The sequence below is a fragment of the Stegodyphus dumicola genome, chromosome 5 (assembly GCF_044657685.1).
Source record: "Stegodyphus dumicola isolate Sdum_Otavi_A_Nest chromosome 5, ASM4465768v1".
NCBI classification, from domain to species: Eukaryota; Metazoa; Arthropoda; class Arachnida; order Araneae; family Eresidae; genus Stegodyphus; species Stegodyphus dumicola.
Window position 1 is genome coordinate 144,710,165 of NC_140772.1, and position 20,639 is coordinate 144,730,803.

Here is a 20,639-nt window from a genome sequence, read left to right on the forward strand (position 1 = left end):
TGGCCATTTGAATCATTACACCATGACAGAATCACACATCAAATCTGAAATTTGCATAAAAAGTAGAACATGCTGGGATATGCAAATGTTCAGTATTCCACAGCATGTGTACATTATATGAAAGAGTAAATAACACTACAAAGTAATTTAAAAAGGCAGACTAAAATGCCAGTTTTTCATCCATATATTATGTTTACTTGTTATTTTGAAGGTTGGGGGTCATGTAATGTCTCATAAGACAAGAAGCAATTCATACTAACATGTCTCAGAATTCAGTTGCAAGGGGACTCAGTATTGTGAATTACTGTGTATCCCAACTGCTAATCATTTTGGTCTAATGATTTTTGCTAGACTTTGCAGTTAATAACTCCAGGAGAACCACAGAGATTGGCCTGAGAATCTCATTGGTCTTCTCTCTCTATTGCGCCAAATGACAGATATCTTGCCCACATGACTGTTAGGAATTTTTTATAGGAAACTGGATATATCGCTTAACATCAAGTATGGCTCAATGGCATCTGAAGCACTGTAGATTATTTGTAAAGTGAGCATTACTTTCACACTCTGACACAGGAATCAATGCCTTTGATGGTGTGTTCAGCACCAAACACAGGTTCATGAAAAGTGTGATATCACCTTTTCTAATAAGTCTCACTTTTCTTTTAGAATGTTATGATAGTCATATCCACGTGTGGAGAATGCATATTCGAAGCTTGCATTTTTCATCATTATGCTGGCCCAGCAACAGTATGAGGTGCACTGGATGCACATCCTGTTCACCTGTAGTGTGTATATCTGGTACTCTTACCAGTCACTATCATATTACTGAGGTTTTAATGCCCATGGCTATGAATATATTCAGGGCTTCTGTCCCCTCTCCTTTCAATAGAACAATGGGCAAACCAATGTTCCTCACATTGCCCTACATATTCTTTATACACAGGATGTTCAACTCCTGCTTTGCACAATGCATGTTCAAGATTTCTCACCAATTAACAGTTGGAGAGAGACTGAAATGACAATATTTACATGCCAGTGCAACACTCTAGCATAGACCTTGAAACCACAGGTGGACTTTTGTACCCATGACTGCCATCCGAAGTTTGTTTGACTCACAAAAACAATAGCAGGTAACATTCAGTTTCCTTTCAGCTGCTATGAGGTATGATTATTGGGAGTACTGATTTCTGCATCCTCCATTTGTAGTATTTATCTGAGTAAAATCTAGCAATAAAAAGAGTCCTTGGTCAAATTATTCAAGAGCTCATTTTTCATACTTTGGAAAGCAGGAGATAATATTAATCTTGTTGATCCCACTGCTGTTGGGAAAATAACACAGAGAGCAGCCATATTGACTTTTCATCAGCAGGGATTAGGAGCACTAATCAATACATGATACAATGGCAATAGAAGCAAGTCTAGATGATTGCAGCAGCGTCTTGCTAGGATGAAAGCGAGAAGGATTCAGGGGAAGAAGGAAGGGAGTCAAAAGTTTCAGTTTGAATTAGAAAAAGTTTCGATTTACAATTATTTATTATTATTGCTATTGATTTACAATCTTTTTGATTTCGCAAGAGGCATCTACATTAAGTGTTATGTAAGATCGCATGATTAATTTGAAGGACGCAGTTTAGACTTATATAGCTATTTTTAAGTTAGCGAGATGTTCGCAAAAATGTTTTACTCCTGAAGATGAGGGACTGTGCCTGATCGCCCTCAAAATCGATAGAGATTTATTGAAAATCTTCTCGGATAAGGTAGCTTTTCTGGGTAATTTTATAAGTAAAGCCTTTTCTAAGGGAAGTTTGTGAACATTTAAGTCAAAATCCTGTTTACTGAAATAATGCTCTTTAATATAAATTACATTTTATTATTAAATAATCATTAAAATACATATTTTATTAATACATTTAATTATGCATGATTTAATGATTTCCATTTAATTATGGATTATTTAATGATTTCTAATCATAATTGCATGATTATTATTTGTAATCACAATTACAAATCATTATATCATTCTGTTTAATAAATTGCAATTTATTATTTACTACGTAAAAATCTCATATAGCAAATGACAAGCAATTTACATTTGACTGAAATTTTTTCTGTAGGAATACTTCAGGTTTTGACACCAGGTGCCATTATTATTAAATATTAATTTTTAACACTTTTTCTATTATTAAGAAATTAAATTCTTAATATACAACTGTGTACATTTGTAAATGTATAGAACCAAGTAGATTAATAATTTGCATTTCCCTTTAATTAATGAATGAGATAATTAAAGCTAACCAAAATAAATTTTACAGTATACAAAAGTTTCACGAGCACATTTAAATGCAATTTATGGGCTTTTGAAGAAATCCATTGATTAAAAAAAAAAAAAAAAAATGCTTTTTCACATAATGTATAAAATTTCATTTGAAATATTTAGAAAGAAAAATACATCATAAGAAATTCATTTGTAATAGCAAATAATTTTTAAAAATAAGATCAGGAATTAAATAGTCAAAAGGAGTATTGGTACAGCTTTGAAAACGGAAATAATATTTATTGAGCCTTTTTTAAATTAAATAAGATATTCTCATTAGATTTAAAAATAAATTTAAAGTGCTTTAATGTCAAATAAAAGCTTATTTCATGAAAAAGGCATTTCCTAAATGATACATTAATTTGTTTAGTCAATTAATTGTTTTGGCATAGTACATTTATATTAGATTAACCACTCAGTGAAATTTAAGACTTTATTAATTTTCGAGAGAATTTAAATTATGATAAATATTTCTTAGTTTCATTCGAATAGGGAGATGTGTTTTATTTAAACTTTTAAAATTTAGATCCAGTTATTGATTAAAAAAGTTAAATATTCGAGTGATTCATGAAATATTCATAGAAAGAATTTGAGTAATTTTCTCTTGAATAAAAAAAGACTAGAATAACTCTTCTTGAAATTCATAAAAACCCTTCTTAGTATGTTCAGAGGCCCACCAGCAGCCGAGCAGTAAAAGCCACTGAACTCTGGTAATTCATTTCGGAGTTTGATTCCCAGCAAACGGGCTAGCTGCCCGGTCGTTTTCGTGGTTTTCCCCATGCATAAGGCGGATACGAGCCAGTTTCCCTTAAAATGACCTCCACAGGGCATTCCTTCCTTTCCGTGTAATGCCTAAAGGCAGAGCACGTAATAAGTAAAAATAAAAATATGTTTTAATATTAAAAGGCTTTCCAGCTTTTACTTATTGTTGTTGTCTTGACCATGTATTTCATGAAAGAATGACCTTTTACTTGTTACTTGTACAACTGCTTTTAAAAGTATGGTTTTCTTCTGCAAACCCCTTATATTCTTCTCTATAATGTACAGCATACCACATAAATGTAATAAAAATTATGGCACATAAATAACTTAATAATTAGAATATGAAAAATGGTTTACTAGGTTCTTGCCTTATTATTTTTTGTATTGTTATTGTTTTTGATTTTACAAATATACACAAGTTTTCAGAAACAGAATCACAGATTTTATTTGCACAATGGCTCAATTTTTATTACCGCGATCTCTGCGCTCGAGGTATTAATGTAATATTTTAAATATTTAGCATAAAATTGCTTAACATGATAGTTTCTTGGTTTCTACAGTAAATTATTGACTTATCTGAAGTCTACTTCTACTAGGTAAGAAAAAAGGAAATGTTAATGATGTTTGTTGTTCGAAACCAATCCTTCTTCAATGCGATCAGTTTTTCTTCGATAGTTATTTCAAAATGAAACGTATGGCATTTCAGCTGTTCTATGCAAACACAATCAAGTTTTCACTTTATTAAAAGCGAATATTAAAAGCTTTCAAATTTTGCAAGCATGTCGTACGTAACACATATTTTCTGAGGAAGTTTTAAGTGCTTTGTAATTTTCGTGGTTGTGTTTTCTTGTGTTCCTGCCTTTTACATTTTTATATTGCACTTCTTGTGTAAAAATGTTTTATATATTTAGAAGAAATTAAAAAATCGGTAAGGTTTAATATTTTTACGGTCGCTTAAATGAATTTGCTAAGGTTTTCTGTGCTCTCTCTCAGCTTGTAGTCTATTAATCTACTCTTGCACTCGCTACTAGTTATCCATTTTTAAAGCTTTGTTATTAAGCATTGCTTTCTTCCCAATTACGCCGCTTACACTTCAGAAAAATGTCACAACGAACATTTTTAAAAGCTGCATACTAGCATATGTTTTTGCAAATTTTGAATAGCGTAGTCCTGCATGCAAATATTTGCACCTGAACGCCCGATTTTTGAATTTCAAATTTGTTTTATTATTTATTTCATATTTTAAAAAACTTTTCATTTAAAATTTAAAATTTTTCATTAACGAACTCATTGATTTGAAACCACGGAACCTACGGCGAAACTTTGAAACTAAATATTTTTGTCTCCAGCGTGCGAAGCTGTTGCCATTCAGAAAAGTGGAAGTTATTTATCTTTCAATTTTAATAAACAAATTCGACTCTAACTTTTCATGATAACTAGTTTTTATAGAAGTAGTATAGCAAATATAAAAATATGCATGGCGTCTTCTTCCATTGTATCACCAATTTAAAAGTATGCTGTTTTTAAATATTTAGTGATTTTGCCTTTGGTATTGAATTTTATGTGGTGAAGTGTGAAGAACCTTATATTTAATAGATAAGGTTAATACACAACAATAAGAAAAAATTAACAATATTGTTAGCACATAGCAATATAACACAATGTTAATAAGAAAATGTTAAAAAAATGTTTTGTAAGCCATCTTGCTATCAAAACTGAATACTAATATGATGAACTGATTAAAGACTGAAAAAAATGTGAAACTGCATAATAATACTTGTTACTGTATTGGAAATTCTAAAGATATGCTGCATTAAATGTAAAATAATACTTTTGTCATTTTACCATTGAATTTTACACGGAGTAAAAGCGAAGAAAGCAATGTGTATAACAAAACAAATTATGTAAGTGAGTTCAAGAGCAGACTAATAAGCTGCGAACTCAGCGAGTGTTTAGAAAATCTTAATAAACTCTCTTGTGTGACTTTAAAATCTGAACACTTTCAGTTTTATTTCATTTTATTGTCCCAAACGGGAATTTACCGAGAAGGGCCATTCATTTCGTTTTTGGCATTTTTGTGTTGATTCACTATAAACGGCAAATCACTTTTTAAATTGTTGCCACCAAATATTAGAGCCCTGTATTATATTTAAAAAAATTAAATAATGATGAATCTGCACAAATGTATGTATGTTTCTGGCATTGTGATAAAACAACGGTACCTAGAGACATCCAATTTTGAATAACGTAGTCTTCCATTCCTATATGGGGATCTGGAAGCCCAAATTTGGAATTTGTTTTATTTATATATTTCATATTTTGTAAAGCATTTATGAGTTTTTGATTAAGAAACTGGACGATTTCAAAGAGAGCAATAGCAACACTGTACGAATAAAACATTTTAATCTCCAGTGCACAGGACTGTGTATTGGAAATCTAAAGATATGATCGTTTAAATATTTGGTGATATTGCCGTTGAATTGAATTTTATGGTTTAAGTGCAAAGAACATATTTAATAAATAATGGTAACACACAAAAACTTTAAAAAACGCCCTTTTGGGAGTAATACAAAATCTGAAAATTTTCAGATTTTTAAATTTTTATATTTACTTCCCTTCCTCCTCAGTTTAAAAAAAAAAAATAGTAGTAACGCTTTTCCACTCACGTGCCCCAAGATGGCAATTAAACTCCTGGTTCAGTTTTCTTTTTCGAATCAACTGTTTGACCAATAATTAAGAAAAATATCTAACTCCAACTCAATGTCTGAGAGTTTTGGAAAGAAAAAGGAATGCCATTATTTAAAAGAAATTAGTAGCTTGACATTCACTTGTCAAAAACCTAACACAGAATTTGCTAATTAGGCTTAATGAACCAGAGCAATCAGAATTAACCAAGATAGCTATCCACTTATATTGCCTCTCGAGAGAATATTTTAATTCTACCGTAATATTTTATTCTGCTTGACTCAAAGAGGTTTGAGAAGATTTTGTCTTCCTTTCTACATCTTTTTAATTACTAACAGCAGTCTATTCTAAGAAGTTTTCGAGAAAAAAGCATTTTTTACATATTATACATGTTCTTTTAGAGATCAAAACTATAAATGAGTCATTTTTATTTATTTACTTACTAGAGGAAGTATCCGATGCCAGTTAAGTTAAATTTAGAATAATGTATCTAACAACGGAGAGAACGATACCACTGTAATCCTTCTGTAATAACGATGCAAAAAAACGATTGATAGTCATACCTTTTTCACTCTGATGCAATATGGAACCCACAGAAAAATTTCTGTAGAAAAATAAACTAATTCTCTCCCATTATATTGGCAACAATCGCACACAGTTTTTAATGATTTTCGTCTTTCTAATCAAAAGGATGTAAAAGCTCAAGTTCCGTCCAATATGTCACCTATATTCAATTTCAGTCCATTAAATGTGACAAAAGGTTTATCATAATTTATTAGAAGTCAATAATGCGAACAAACAAACACACACACACAGACATTCTTCTTTATATATATATATTGTAACGCTTACCCATTTTTGACTAACAAACTGCGATTTGAAAGGTAGCAAATGTATTTAATGTTGAGCAAAGCTATTTTTATTTCATCGTAAAACTTACAAACTTTTTTTAACAAACTCTACGATTTGAAAGCAAGCAGTGACAACACTTCTCGAAAGAAAGCAGAATTTTATCTCCAACGTGCGAGATTGTTCCTACTCGAAGAAATGAGGTCGAATATTAGAGTTTTCAGAATTAATTAGTATCTCAGATTTTAGCTATTTTTGGGGAGGCAGTGGATGTCGACCTTTCTCAGGACCCCAAAAGAATTGTAGAACAATAGTGACGATAACTATAGTAGTAGCTGAGTTAATTGCGAACAAATACACAAACATTCTTCTTTATATATATAGTGTTGGCAGTGGCGATAAATGTAAAGCATATTTTGCTTCCCTTAAAGCTAAGACTAATCTAAATAAATTCATGCTTTATTCCGTAAATTAAAATAAGCTAACACTATAGCCTTTACATTTAAAATCATTTGAGTGAAAGAAAACTAGCATTATGCTAACTCATAAAAACACACATTCGCCGATACTGACGTACATATAATACTTGGCCAACCCGCAGATCTTGACGTCATCGGCCAATCAGCAGCAACCATGTTAGCTTACCACCGATTGACCTCCGATCAAAATTTGCATAAGGAAAAATTAAAGCCAACAAACGGCCCTGTTTTCCTCATGCAAATACAAAAAAAAAAAAAAAAAAACTTACACAGAATTACAGAAGTTCATAGTTCAATTCTATTATACGAAAGCACTTATTGTCTTTAAACACTGAAAACATCTAAACAAAACTTCCTTAAATTAACAGCAGTCACCGCTTTTGTAAATAAGTCAGCAGTATTTAATTTACTGGTGATAAATTCAAGGTCAAACACTCCATCATTTACTAGTCTTCTAATAAAGTGATATTTTATGTCTCTGTGCTTAGTTTGGCGATCTAGAAAAATCAATGGCAGACTTGTTATCACAAAATAGTTTATATTCTCTTAAATTAAACTTTAAAATTTCATCTTGTAAGACATTTTTTGTCCACATTAATTCCTTCGCTGCTTCAGATAAGGCGATATACCCCGCTTCCATGGTTGATAAACTTACACTTTTTTGTTTAACAGTTTTCCAGATTACCAGTACTTCATCTAAATATAATATAAATCCTCCCATGGACAAGTTGTCATTCCTATTACTTGCATAATCAGCATCTGAATAACAATATAAATTTAGATGTTTAATCTTCGATAAGTTTAATTTATATAATTTAGTACTATTGAGATAACCAAGCAATTTCAACAATGCTTCCCAATGCCTAATTCCAGGATTCTCCTGAAACTGTGATAAGATATTCACTGCATATGTAATATCAGGCCTTGTCCTGTTAGCTACAAGAACTAAACATCCCAACAGATTTCTAAAGGGTAATGTATGCATTTCCGCAATTTCTGCACTTGTAGATGGACAATCTAATTTGGTAAGAATAGTGCCTTTAGCTATGGGAAGTAAAGCTATTGGTATCTGAAAATGTTTAAATTTTTCAAAAGTTTCTTCGATATATTTTTGCTGATATATAAAAACCCCATTCTCATTCTCTAAGAATTCAATTCTAAGTAACGTTTCAGTTTTGCCTAATACTTTAAGATCAAAAAACTTACTCAGCTGTGAAATTACTTTATACCATATTGATCTTTACTAAAATTCACAATATCATCTACATATAACAAGAGAGTTACATCTGAACTTTTATAAACACAATTACACCATTGTATTTTCTTAAAATGTAGATTTTCTAAAGTACTTTCAAATTCACAAAACCATTCATGGCCGCTTTGATGTAGACTGTAAATGGCCTTGTGTAATAAACACACTTTATTTTCCTCTTCAATAAATCCCTCTGGTTGGGTCATATATATTTTTCATTTAGGTTTGCATATAAATATGCATTCTTTACATCTAACTGACAATTAGTCCATCCATATATAAACATACCAGTATAGTGAAAAATATTCTTATGATTGAAAAATTTACTACAGGACTGTAAACGTCATAAAAATCTTCACCTCTTTTCTGCCTGAATCCCTGTGCTACTGAACGTGCTTTGTATCTAACCACTTGATTCTTTTCATTTCTTTTTAGCATATAGAACCATTTGTTTCCTAGCATAGTTTTATTTTCTGGCTTTTCGACTAATTCCCAAACCTTTCTTTTCTTCATTGTTTCAATTTCTTCTCTCATTGCCTTATCCCATTCTTCGGCATTTACTGATTTTCGTGCTTCTTTAAAATTTTGTGATATAACAATTTCTACGGAATTTGCCTCTTCAGACACGGAGCTAGTCTCCTTTTCTACAAAATTAACTTTCCCCGAGTATTCGTTTTTTCCACTAAAATCAAACTTATCTTTTTCAAATTTAATATTTCTTGCCTCACAATACATTTCAATATCATTATAGGATCTAAAACGGGTGTCTGTTCCCTCTACATAATAATATATGTCTGTACATCTTCCGTCTGGCCTTTTAACTGCTTTTCTTTGCCAGTTTAAGTCTGATTCTTCTTTCGGGGTAAATTTGTCATCTGAGAACTTTATTTCTTCTATAGAAGTTTCCTGTTCTTCATCTGATTCTGCTAATAGCTCAGGTTCCTCTAGTCTTTTAAACTTAGTTTTTGATTTCTGTTCCAGGATGCCATTTGCATCCTGGAACAGAAATCAAAGTTTCATCAAATTCAGTTTTTCAACGAACACATTACAGGTTTCTATTAATCTGTGTTCTTCTGGTAGCCATATCCTATAACCCCTAGTTTCCTTCGCATATCCTACCATGATTTCTTCTTTGCACCTCATTTGTAATTTATTTCTAATCTGTTTTGGCATGCCAACAACCAAATATTTTAAAATAAACAACATTGGTTTTTCTATTTAAAAACATTTCATAAGGGGTTCGGTTGCTTTTATGACATACTCTGTTCCACGTATGTACGAAACAGCCAAGTGCTTCTGCCCACCATTCTTTTCCCATTTTACCATCATTAAGCATAATTTTAACTCTGTCTAATGCCATTTGGTTAAAACGCACACACACACACCGTTCTCTTCTGGGGTGTACGCGTTTGTGCGTTCAACACTAATTCCATTTTCGGCTAAGTACCTTTCGAATTGCCTGTTACAGAATTGCACACCGTTATCGGTGCATATATTTATTAATTTCCTATTCGTCAGTCTTTCCATTTGCCTATGATAATTCTTAAAGTTGTAGAATGATTAATTTTTTTTCATACAATACACTATTACTAATCTACTATAGTCATCCACAATAGTGAGGAAATATTTACTCCCACCGTTAGATGGAACTGGGAGTGGGCCACAAACGTCTAAATAAACCAACTGCAATGATTTATCCGATCTCTTCGGAACAGTTTTAAAAGTTATTCTACTAGATTTAGCAATAATACACGGTTCACACCTATCCATTGGTTTTTCAATTTCTGGTAACCCTTTCACGCTTTGATTCTTACTAGTATTCTTAACATAATCAAAATTTACGTGGCTAAATCTCCAAAGCCATAGCATCGTATCGTCTACTTTATTTAACTTTCCAATTTCTGTACCGTAACCAGCTTCCTTTTTATCTGTTGCATATCTAAATGGTTTTACGTGATAAAGTCTGTCATATCGTTTAGCGTAGCATAATCTATCCCAATTATTAAAATACATCCACATCTTCCTTTCTGAAATCACAAAATGAGCACCTGCCTTTTCTAACCTTGCTCCCGATAGTAAATTTCTTTTTAGATTTGGATCATATAACACATTATCTAACTCAATCCAATTTATTCAATTGCCTACTTTTACTGCAAATTTGATGGTACCCTTTCCTTGTACTTTACTTTCAGAATTTCCTACAGCTAAAGACATACGTATATCATCTATTTCTTCAAAATTTGTCATTAAATTTCTATTATTACAGAAATGAGTTGTAGCTGCAGTATCTACGACCCAATTAAATTTACCTGCGTTACCTCCTTTATCTGTAGTTGTTACATAATTTTCTACTAACATTAATTCTTTATCTTTAAACTGTCCATTATTATCGTCTATTTTAAATTTCTGATTTTTACTTACATTTTCTTCACATTGAGCGATTAAGTGTCCAAATTTATGACGTCAGAAACAAGGTCCTATTCTCATATTCCCCATTTCTCTGCATTTATTCCCCATTTCCCTGCATATCTTTCCCTGCATTTGAACTAATAGTATTGAACACGCTTACCTTGCTGTCTTCTAAATCAGCATTTACCATAAGTCGGCTTTCTTCCCTTACCAGTTCTTCAGCAATTCTTTCCAGCGTAAAATCTTCGTCCTTCCACCTATAGATCAATTGTACAATGCCGGCGTATTCCTTGGGTAATCTCCTTATTGCTTGAAATCCTTTAAAAAGATCTGGCAAGTTGTGTCCAGCTTCAGCCAACTTTGCAGTCATTTTTATCCTCGCGATAAATAATCCTATTTCTTCATTTGGTGTATGTCTAATGCTAAAAAATTCATCCAGTAACTGAATTATCTTTGCTTTTTGTTTTGAGTTCGAATTGCTTCTGTAGAACTTCCCATGCTTCTTTACCACTTGAACATTCTTGTATCAGTGGCCTGAACTCAGTTTTAATTCCATAATATAATGTAGTGAAGACTCTGTTCTCTCTCAATGTGAATTCCTGCTTTTCACGTCTTGTTGTACTTTTATCTAATTCTTCTTCTTCATCCTCTATGAAGATCCAACAATTTCTATCCAGTACCAGCATTTTAATATCGACTTTCCATCGATCCCAGTTGTCATGGTTTAGCAGCTCAAAACTTTCAGGTAGTAATGACATCTTCAATTAAGCGTGAGCACAACGACTTGAACAAACTTCTAAGACAGGTCAGCTTCTTTTCGTGGATAACGGCCCTCTTCATTTACATTCCTTCAATGCTGAGTTGAACTGGGTAACAGGTTAGCTGTTGGCTCTGGGCCCATAACCGTTATGGCAGTGGAGATAAAGGCAAAGCATATTTTGCTTCCCTTAAATAAAGCTAAGACTAATCTAAATAAAATTCATGCTTTATTCCATAACCACGTTAGCTTACCACCGATTGACCTCCAATCAAAATTTGCATAAGGAAAAACTAAAGCCAACAATTATAGCCATCAAGCGGATGTATGTCAGGGGTAAAATGAGTCTGAATCTGTTAAGAATGAATGCGAAGTTGCTGGTTACGCTTTTTTCACCCCCCGTATTTGGTTACATTAGTGGATACTCTGAGAAGACGATGTGTAGGATGTGCTTGAGCAGTTTATCTCAGTTTTTCCTCTTACTGTACTCGCTGTCACTTAATGCTCATTTAAGAACACAAATTTTCCTTCCTGGAAGGGTAACTAGCTGTAAGCATCGATAAGAATGCACTAGATATGATGGCATGGCGAGAAATGTACGCGTTCCTAAACAAACTCCCCCAAATTTATTGCCCTTCTTAAACAGAAAGGTTTCTGCATGTGAATGAGGGGACTTTACTTGAACGTCTCATGTTCTCATGAGCTCGTATTTCTAGGGAAATAGAGTATTGCAAGATCTGCTTATTGTTAAACTAAAACGTTAGGAATTCTAATTTTTGTCCTTGAAATTGTGGCTTAGTTTTATAAAAAGTAGTACCGGAGCTCATCTTATTTAGGGCTCCGGTGTGTTCTGGCTACAATTGTAATTTATCTTAAAAATTTAGAAGCCCCGGAGCTGGGCTCCGCCACAATTTAAGCACTGGGCATGCCACTTCTATTGTTCTGGTTCTGGTATTTCTAATATTGTTCTGGTTCTGGTATTTCTAATATTGTTCTGGTTCTGGTATTTCTATTGTTCTGGTATTAACTGCCCAGCTGTGGCTCAAATGAAAAATGGACAGGACCCCTATCGTAACGTGCCTGGTGCTGCACGGAGCCTCTGAGGTGACAAGCACCGCACATCTACAATAGCAATTAATTAGCATCCCCCTTGTCCAGAGCATCCCAAGATGGTATGGAAAGGGTGAGAGGCCTTAACACCAGTCGCTGATTGAAATACAGTGCCATACAAGAGGCTTGGCAGATAGTACATTGCCATACAATAATACTTTGGTTCATACACCATGTCGCAATTAAAGTACAACATATTACATATTGTTACAGATTTGGTATAGAAATAGCTAATGTTAGTAGAATTATAAATTAAATTGTTTTATTCCCCGTGCAGTGCAGTGCATGACAAATATTAAGAGGAATATTAAGAGCTATGCAGGAAAATTAAAAATACAAGAGCATGTGCATTTAATAAATAAATAGTATCTCTTTTTGATTTTGAGAAAGTGTCAAAAAATTCTCGTACATTTAAAAAGCTTATATAAGAGGCATGAAAACCTCTCAATTCTTTAGTTAGTTGTTTTATGAGTTTTGTTTAGAAAACTGCTGTGGTGAAATCTGATTATCTTTCTCTACCTTTTGAATGTAAACGATTTTAGTGGTTTAAAAGATAACTTCTGTGAGATATCGGGATAATGTAGGAATATCTGAGATAATTTAAGCATTTTGTTTTATTTGTTGTGATAATAAATCTTATTCATTTTTTTTATCGGACAATTCATAACGGACCCATACAGGTGCAACAATATAATTGCATATTACAAATAAAGTACATATACAACTAAAATATGTATACTATAGTACATTTAGAATAAAGTAATTTTGATTATGTCCATGTCTCTGAGGTGAAGAGGTATTGGGCCGGCCAACCGGTATAGTGGTCAGCGTGGCCGACTGCCGTGCCGAAGGGCCCGAATTCGAATCTTGGACAAGGCATGAATGTTTGTAAATGTTTAGTTTCTGAGTGACATGGTGACATTCTGGATATGCAGCGAGCCGAGAGTCCTCTCGTGTGGCTTGGTGGAAGGGGAAAGGGGTGGGAGACCTTCGACCCATCTTCCAGGGGTGCTCTCCATCAAAATGGAGGGCGGAACTGAGCTAAATAGCATCGTCACCTGTAAGGTGCTCAATGCTGTTGCCAACGACTAGCGTATCTTGCACTCCTTGCCAAGAGGAATTTTGTGCATTTGGGCTGATTTTAATGTCAGACAAGTGAGCATAAGTAACAACAACAAAGTTACTGGAGCACTAGGAGGGCAAATGATGAGATATTGGTTTTTAGCGTTATATGTTCACTGAGTTCTGTTTGCACAATACTGCATTCTATTGCATTGTTTGTACAATATCCTGTTTGTTTTGTGTGCATTCTGTTTTGTTTTGTTCTGTTTGTACGCTGCGGTTGGAAGTAAAAAAAAAAAAAATTCTATAAATTTGATTCGTTTCAAAAGAGAATCTGCATTTGTGACTATTCAAATCATTTCGTTTAAAGGAGATGTGACACCTTCTCCGGCTTTTACTTTTTCAAATGATCTAAGAACTTGCTCTTCATTTCATTTCAGTTCCATGAGATGGTCAACCGGGATGAATTATGCAGGAGTTTATTGCAACGTTATCCGATCATCGTCTTCGCTCCCACCAGTGAGCCTATAGATAGGAACAAGGAATGGATTCTTGGTAGAGAGAACAGTGTTATGTCCTATCATATCTGTAAGTCTTTTTAGGATTTGATTGTTACCTGCTATAGGAAATAAGACTTGGGAAAATAAAACAAGTCACTGAAACATAATTTGTAAACATAATTTCACTTTGATTTCTTTCCGGCCGTTAAAGTGGGGGGGGGGGAAAGAAAAGGTATTTATGATGCGATTAAAACTACTGAAATATTTTTATATGTATCTTTTATTTTACACATTTAATTTTTGCATTTCTAAGCAATAGAAATGTTTAAAATTTAGAAATAGCAGTGTTTTAAATTTGAAATATAACATTTTTATTTAAATTTAGTACAACTTCAACGTGAGGGTGGCATTGATTAGAAAAATGATTTTTAGCATTTCGAGCGATAATTTCACGTGGGTCTCTCATTTTCAAGTAGCTTTATTCTGCTTGGATTATGGAAAGCCACTGCAATAAAAGTTTTCGTTTGTTGCTGTAAAAATCTGAATCAGTAATTGAAAGCTGAAAACTAACATTTTTGTTTAAATACAGAAAATCTCAACATCGCAATAACATTGATTGTAAAAATGATTATGTGCATCTATAAAGAGAGAATAATCTCATGCAGACTCTTAAAAATTTCAGCGGAAGCATACCGCTGTAAGATTTTGCATCTTTTTTTGCTAAAAATATGAAAAATTCAGAAAAAGGAAATTGAAATTTAGTATTTTTATTTTAATTAATAAAACTGCAGCCTCAAATGACATTGATAGTAAAAACCGTTTTGTGCATTTTAAGTGATAATCTCGCATAAGTCTTTTTTTTTTCAAGTGACTGTATTCTGTTTGCTTCCTTGAAAATCTCAATAATGGAAGTTATTACTTAGAATTTTGATGCTTGAAAGCACTTTCCAACCATACAAAAAAATGGCTAATGCACAGATTTAAAATATTAATAAATTTCGATTGTATCTGTTCAAAACATCTGTTTGCGAATTCGCGGCAATTTTCCAGTAGTTAATCTAAAATTCTCAAGACTGAGTTTGAGCAAAAATTAAGATGAGTAATATTTTCATTGCTGTAAATACATCACTATGATGATCAATAATTAGATTAATATGAATTATAATAATTAGATAATTGTAGGATAATTTTTTAAACTGAAATAAATTCCTCAAACAAAAAATAAAGCCGCCAAAAAAATTTAAAAGGCATTATAAAAATTGCCAAACAACAAAATGTCGCCAAACATCGTGGTTTGTAATTTTAATTTGCAATTTCAGTTATACATATTAGGTGCAAACTCAGCCTTAGTTTGATGTAGATTTTCAATAACTCTGTTGATTTTGAAAGCATCGGACACAAGTCTCTTCTCTTCAGGAGCAAACAGCCCACCAGCGGCCGAGCAATAAAGTCGCTGAACACTGGTAGTTCGGTACGATGTTCAAATTCCGCAAATGGATTGGCTGCATGAGTCATTTCGTGGCTTTCACCATTTGAAGTTTGTATACGAGCCAGTTTCCCTTAGAAAGTCATCTATATGAAGGCATCCTTCCCTTAGATAGATAGCCCTCAAGGCTTTACCATCATCTCAATAAATAAAATCGGGAGCAAACAAATTCTCTGAAAATATCTATGCCTAAGCAGTAAAGTCGCTGAACATTAGTAGGTTGGAATCCCGGCAAACGAGATGGCTGCATGGCGTTTTCTTGCTTTTCCTGGTGTGTAACATGTATACGAACCAGTTTTACTTCAAAAATCCTCCACAAAGGCATCACTCTCTTTAGGCAGATATTCCTGGAGGGCTTTAGCGTAATTAAAATATAATACTGTACCCGAATAAGGTTAAATTTTTTCTCGAATTTTTCCATCAAGGTTATTATTAGTGAGCTGTAAGTTATAAATAAGAACCGGTTTATTTCAGCGAGTGAATGGTACTCATCTGATCCCATAAAAAGGAGAAGTTTCTATCCTAGAGAGAGTGTACGCTTACTTACTTACCACCAGCTGAGTTGCTGTACCTCCTGTTGTATGACTCAATTGATGGAGCATTCTGTTATCACTAGGCCCAGCCAAAATTTTCCGTGGAGTATTAAAAATTGTAGCGAAATTTATAAAGTTACTCTGGAAGATGGGTTATTAAAGAAACCCTGTGCTGAATGAGTATTTTAGCAGTGTTTTATGCATTGTGATTGTGAGTTTATAGAGAATGTTGACTGTAGAATTTGAATATAAGAAGTTATTCTGATGCATTAAAACGAACAATATCGACTGGGTATATTAATGTACATCCTATGTGCTATTCACATATTTGCAGAGTTCCTATTTAATATTTGCTTGTCACGTTCATTGTACTCACTTGTGTTGAGTTGAAAATTTATGTGTTCATTAAAAAACATGTGCGGTTCACTTTTACACGGAGCACCATTTTATATCTGCTTGGCATATTGAACTGGTTACTGGTAGCGAACACTTGAAGATGAGACTAGAAAATATTAAGAGTATATGCAGGACTAACGCTAGTTTACGAGACTTGAAATATTAGAGTATACGTTTAAGAACACTCATCTTTTCTACGCGTTTCCCTAGTAGAACGGCAGATATAGCATTGTCCCATTTTACTTTTTTATTTATTTTGTGCACTGTGCTTCTTTGCATATTCTTCGATCATTCCTTAAGCAGTGTTATTTGCATTCATTCTATTATGCCTGCATTCTTAATATGTTTCTTCACTCCATATCTTTTTTGTGCTGCATTCAGGGTTGAGCAATATATCTGGAGACTAGCCTCCGTTAGGTGAGTAAGCATTGTGCATGCACCCTGCTCACTATGTTTATCTCAATTATATTGCTTAATGCTTAATCATTCCTGTTATTTGCAGCAGATTAGTGCTTGTTTTTATGTAGAGAAGTCAATTGAAAGACATAGCACCTTTTGTTTTGTTTTCTATTAGTTTTATTTAAAATGGTTCGAACAAATGATTTAGTATTCTCTTATGTAAGCTTTCAGCCCTCATAGGCATCTGTTCACATGAAATTTCGCATGCGCATTGTATTACTAAAACACATTTTTTAAAATTGTATATTTTTATATCTAATTCTTGAAGATGATTCATGAAATATGAATTCCATAGTAATAAAAAAATTAAAAGGCATTGTACATAATACCTATAACTAGCTGGCAATGTATGAAACTATTCATATTTCATACATTTCCTAGGAATGCCAAATGAGAAACAGGCAAAGCATGAAATACATTTCTGATTTGTTTCGAAGAACCTAAACTACTTACTAGAAGTTAATAAATCATGTATGAAAACCCAAATGACTACTAAGAAGGAACCATGGGACTAATGGTTCCTGAATCGCTAAGATGTGTATTTGTGGAAAAGAAAAGTACATTGATTTATCATTTTAAAGGAAGCGTCAATACTGTACAGTACTACGTTGCGGATGCCGAGTTATTTCCCGTACTTCATGAAAACTCATTTGAGTACGGGACATGGGCGAGGCAACAGAATGTTGAAAGAACTTAACAAACTTACTTTTATTAAATTGCTCTAATAGTCTAAAAGAAAATAATAAGCCGTATCCAATTAGAAGATTAAGGAACAACACAATCTGCAACATTAACTGAAATAGATTATTTTAGCTTAGCTTATACCGTCCGTTATACATTAAACGCGCATGCATAAACGTATTATGCATATGCGTAAACGCATGCGCGGAAAATTTGTAGCTTTGAGGTCCGGATTATAGATCATTCCGGATTATGGATGTCCGGATTAAAGACTTTTGACTGCACTTTCTTCAATACATAACCCGAACAAAGAATCGAAATTGGAATTTATCTTTGTCTCGAACACTTTAAACTTATTCTTCAGCACTTCCAAATCACTTCTTTGGATATTTTTGTCGGCAACGTTTTGTTTTAACTTTGTTTTCAATGTATGTTTTTTCGCTGATATCTCCTTTAGTGACCTTTTAATTACCAAAAGTCAATAAACAAATAAAGAGCTTCAGAAAGAGGGATGGTACTTACTTTTTTGTTTCTACAGAACTTCAATCTGAAAGTATCCTATGTAATTCTTCATTTCACAAAACCGAAAGTAATATCACAGTCTCATAAACTTCATTAGCTGTTCCGGCTCTGACCGCCTAAACAATTAATTAAACAACGTTGAACAATTTAATTAATTGTAACAAATTGCCTCAGGCTCTTTTATAAGTATTAGTTTATGTTTTATAAAAATTTAGCAAATTTTTGATTAAGAAACATATTTTTAAGGCAAGCAGTGTAATTAATAAAACATTTGTATTTTAAGTGTGCAAGACAGTCTGTCTGAAATTGTAGCTTTTAAATACTTTTAGTCCAAAGTAGCATTAGCCCAAACATCTAATGATTGTCTGTAAATGAAAAAAATTGCCCGTTTGGACCTAATTTTTATCCTATAAAATCTGAGATTGTTTTCATTATTTATTTGAGGGGTACTGAACCCAAGGTTTGCATAACTTTTCAACCACAAGGTTTGTGCTTACATTATTTTCTTATTTTTTATAAAAAGTTTTAGAAAAGTATTTAAAATAAATGGATCTTATATCGAGTTAAAGAAAGTGCTTACAGATTGTATTTTTTAAATAAGCTAATTATCTTTAAGATAAATGCTATTATTTTTTATGATGACAATAATAGGAAAATAAGGGGAATAAAGTCTCCTGAATATTTCTTTTTGCAGAGTTATTTATATTAAAATAAATTTCATAATCCTTAATTTTATTTGCATGAATTTCACATATTTCATAAAAAAACAGATGCATATTTGTATCCTATAAAATAATTTGTTAAAATTCTACAGGATATTTGAGTGGGCTTCCCAGACACTGTTATTTCATAAAATAACAAGCAAATATTTATATTGTATACATCAATGCCTTTAAAGATTACGTTATTTCATGTAATTGTAAGATACCTGTTTAAGTATTTATTCCATGCTAAAAGAAATTATTTGTAAATTAGGTGATATTAATTTCTTTAAAAGTAATTCATGGGTTCAGTGCAAATTGCATTTTATTTTATAGAAGAAATTTTGTTTCACAAACTTTTTGCATACACAAAGCTTTCGGTCGAAGGCTTCTTAGTATTTTTCGGTTTCGGCACGAAAATCGCCTACAGGTCGGCAGATAGTGTGGCTGGATACGAGGTTTTTATTTATGAACCTCGCGCTGTAACATCTTTCTCTATTGATTGCTATTTCCCTACTGCCAGTTGCCGCATTCATTCGAAACCATTTCGTATTTATCAAAATCTGACAAGAATATTCTGCGTGTCGTGATTTGGAAAGCCATCTTTCAATACGAAATAATCCGTAGATACACCTAGAAGATTAAAGGTGCCATTTAGTTGTTGAGTTATCGATGAAATGGTTTCATTTCATGGTTCTTGGACTATAGTTTAAGCCTAATTTTCTATCACGAATGAGGCCCACCAGCAGCCGAGCGGTGGAGTCACCGAACGCTGGTAGTCGGTCCGAGGTTCGAATCCCAGGAACAGGCTGGGCGTTTTCGTGGTTTTCCCCATGTGTAACGTGTATACAAGCCAGTTTCCCTTAGAAAGTGCTCCACAAAGGCACAGGCAGATAGCCCTTGAGGCTTTGTCATAATCACACACAATCATAAATGATGCCTTTTCTTTGTCAAAATTTTATTGCAAATTTTTCATCTCTCGCAATTTCTAAATAGATAGATTCGATGCACTTTTAAAAAGTTTAAAAAGTATACCAGTATTTCAGTGGTAAATTAAAATTTAGAGCTATCTAAATTTATGTGCAGTCATAATTCACTTGCATTTAGAAGTATCTAAATTTATGTGATGTCAATTTATGATTTAAATGGATGTGTGTGCCAAGTTTGGTGCTTTTATGCATGTACTGTCACTGTGGTTTATTATGGTCTCGGTAATAAAATTGTACCTATTTTTGTTTATTATAGGAATGCGAAGCGCCCAAGAAGAGGATGTGAGCAAACAGGCCCTGTGGATGTGGAGGCTGAGAGGTAAGATACCAATTTTTTCTCTTGGCTTCTTTTTTTTTGTTATTGTTGCTTCTTTGTCTTTGAGTATGGTAGTAAAGTCATGCTGCGATAATGATGTTAATGTCACACTGCGACTTTTGTATAACTTCACAAAGTGACATAAATTTAATTGCTTTAAAGCAGCGGTTCTCAACCTTTTGACTAACACATACCATCTAAACAAAAATTTAAAAACCTTAGTACAACCAGTATGATTATTGTACATTTTATAATACTTATTCAGTTTCTCAATATAAATAGAAAAAATAAATGTTTTGCCATTTGCACAAGCTATTGGCTATCTGTATTAAATAGGCACACATAAAAAATATTAATTAAGAATTGGTTACCATTTT

The 20,639-nt window shown here is 33.0% G+C and overlaps 1 protein-coding gene and 1 long non-coding RNA gene across 10 annotated transcripts in view; one reads left to right on the top strand and one right to left on the bottom strand.

Annotated features, from left to right (window-relative positions):
• LOC146997262 (uncharacterized) overlaps positions 1–20,639 on the top strand; it is a 135,423-nt gene that overhangs the window by 64,647 nt on the left and 50,137 nt on the right. For all 9 annotated transcript variants that reach the window (XM_085816311.1, XM_085816314.1, XM_085816315.1 and 6 more), the window contains exon 5: positions 20,203–20,265. In XM_085816311.1, the coding sequence (XP_085672437.1) occupies positions 20,203–20,265 (63 nt within the window). The remainder of the gene's footprint in view (positions 1–20,202; positions 20,266–20,639) is intronic.
• Positions 17,956–20,639, bottom strand: part of LOC146997263 (uncharacterized) — a 33,991-nt gene continuing 31,307 nt past the window's right edge. The window contains exon 4 of the long non-coding RNA XR_015040977.1: positions 17,956–18,372. This is a non-coding gene — a long non-coding RNA (uncharacterized LOC146997263). The remainder of the gene's footprint in view (positions 18,373–20,639) is intronic.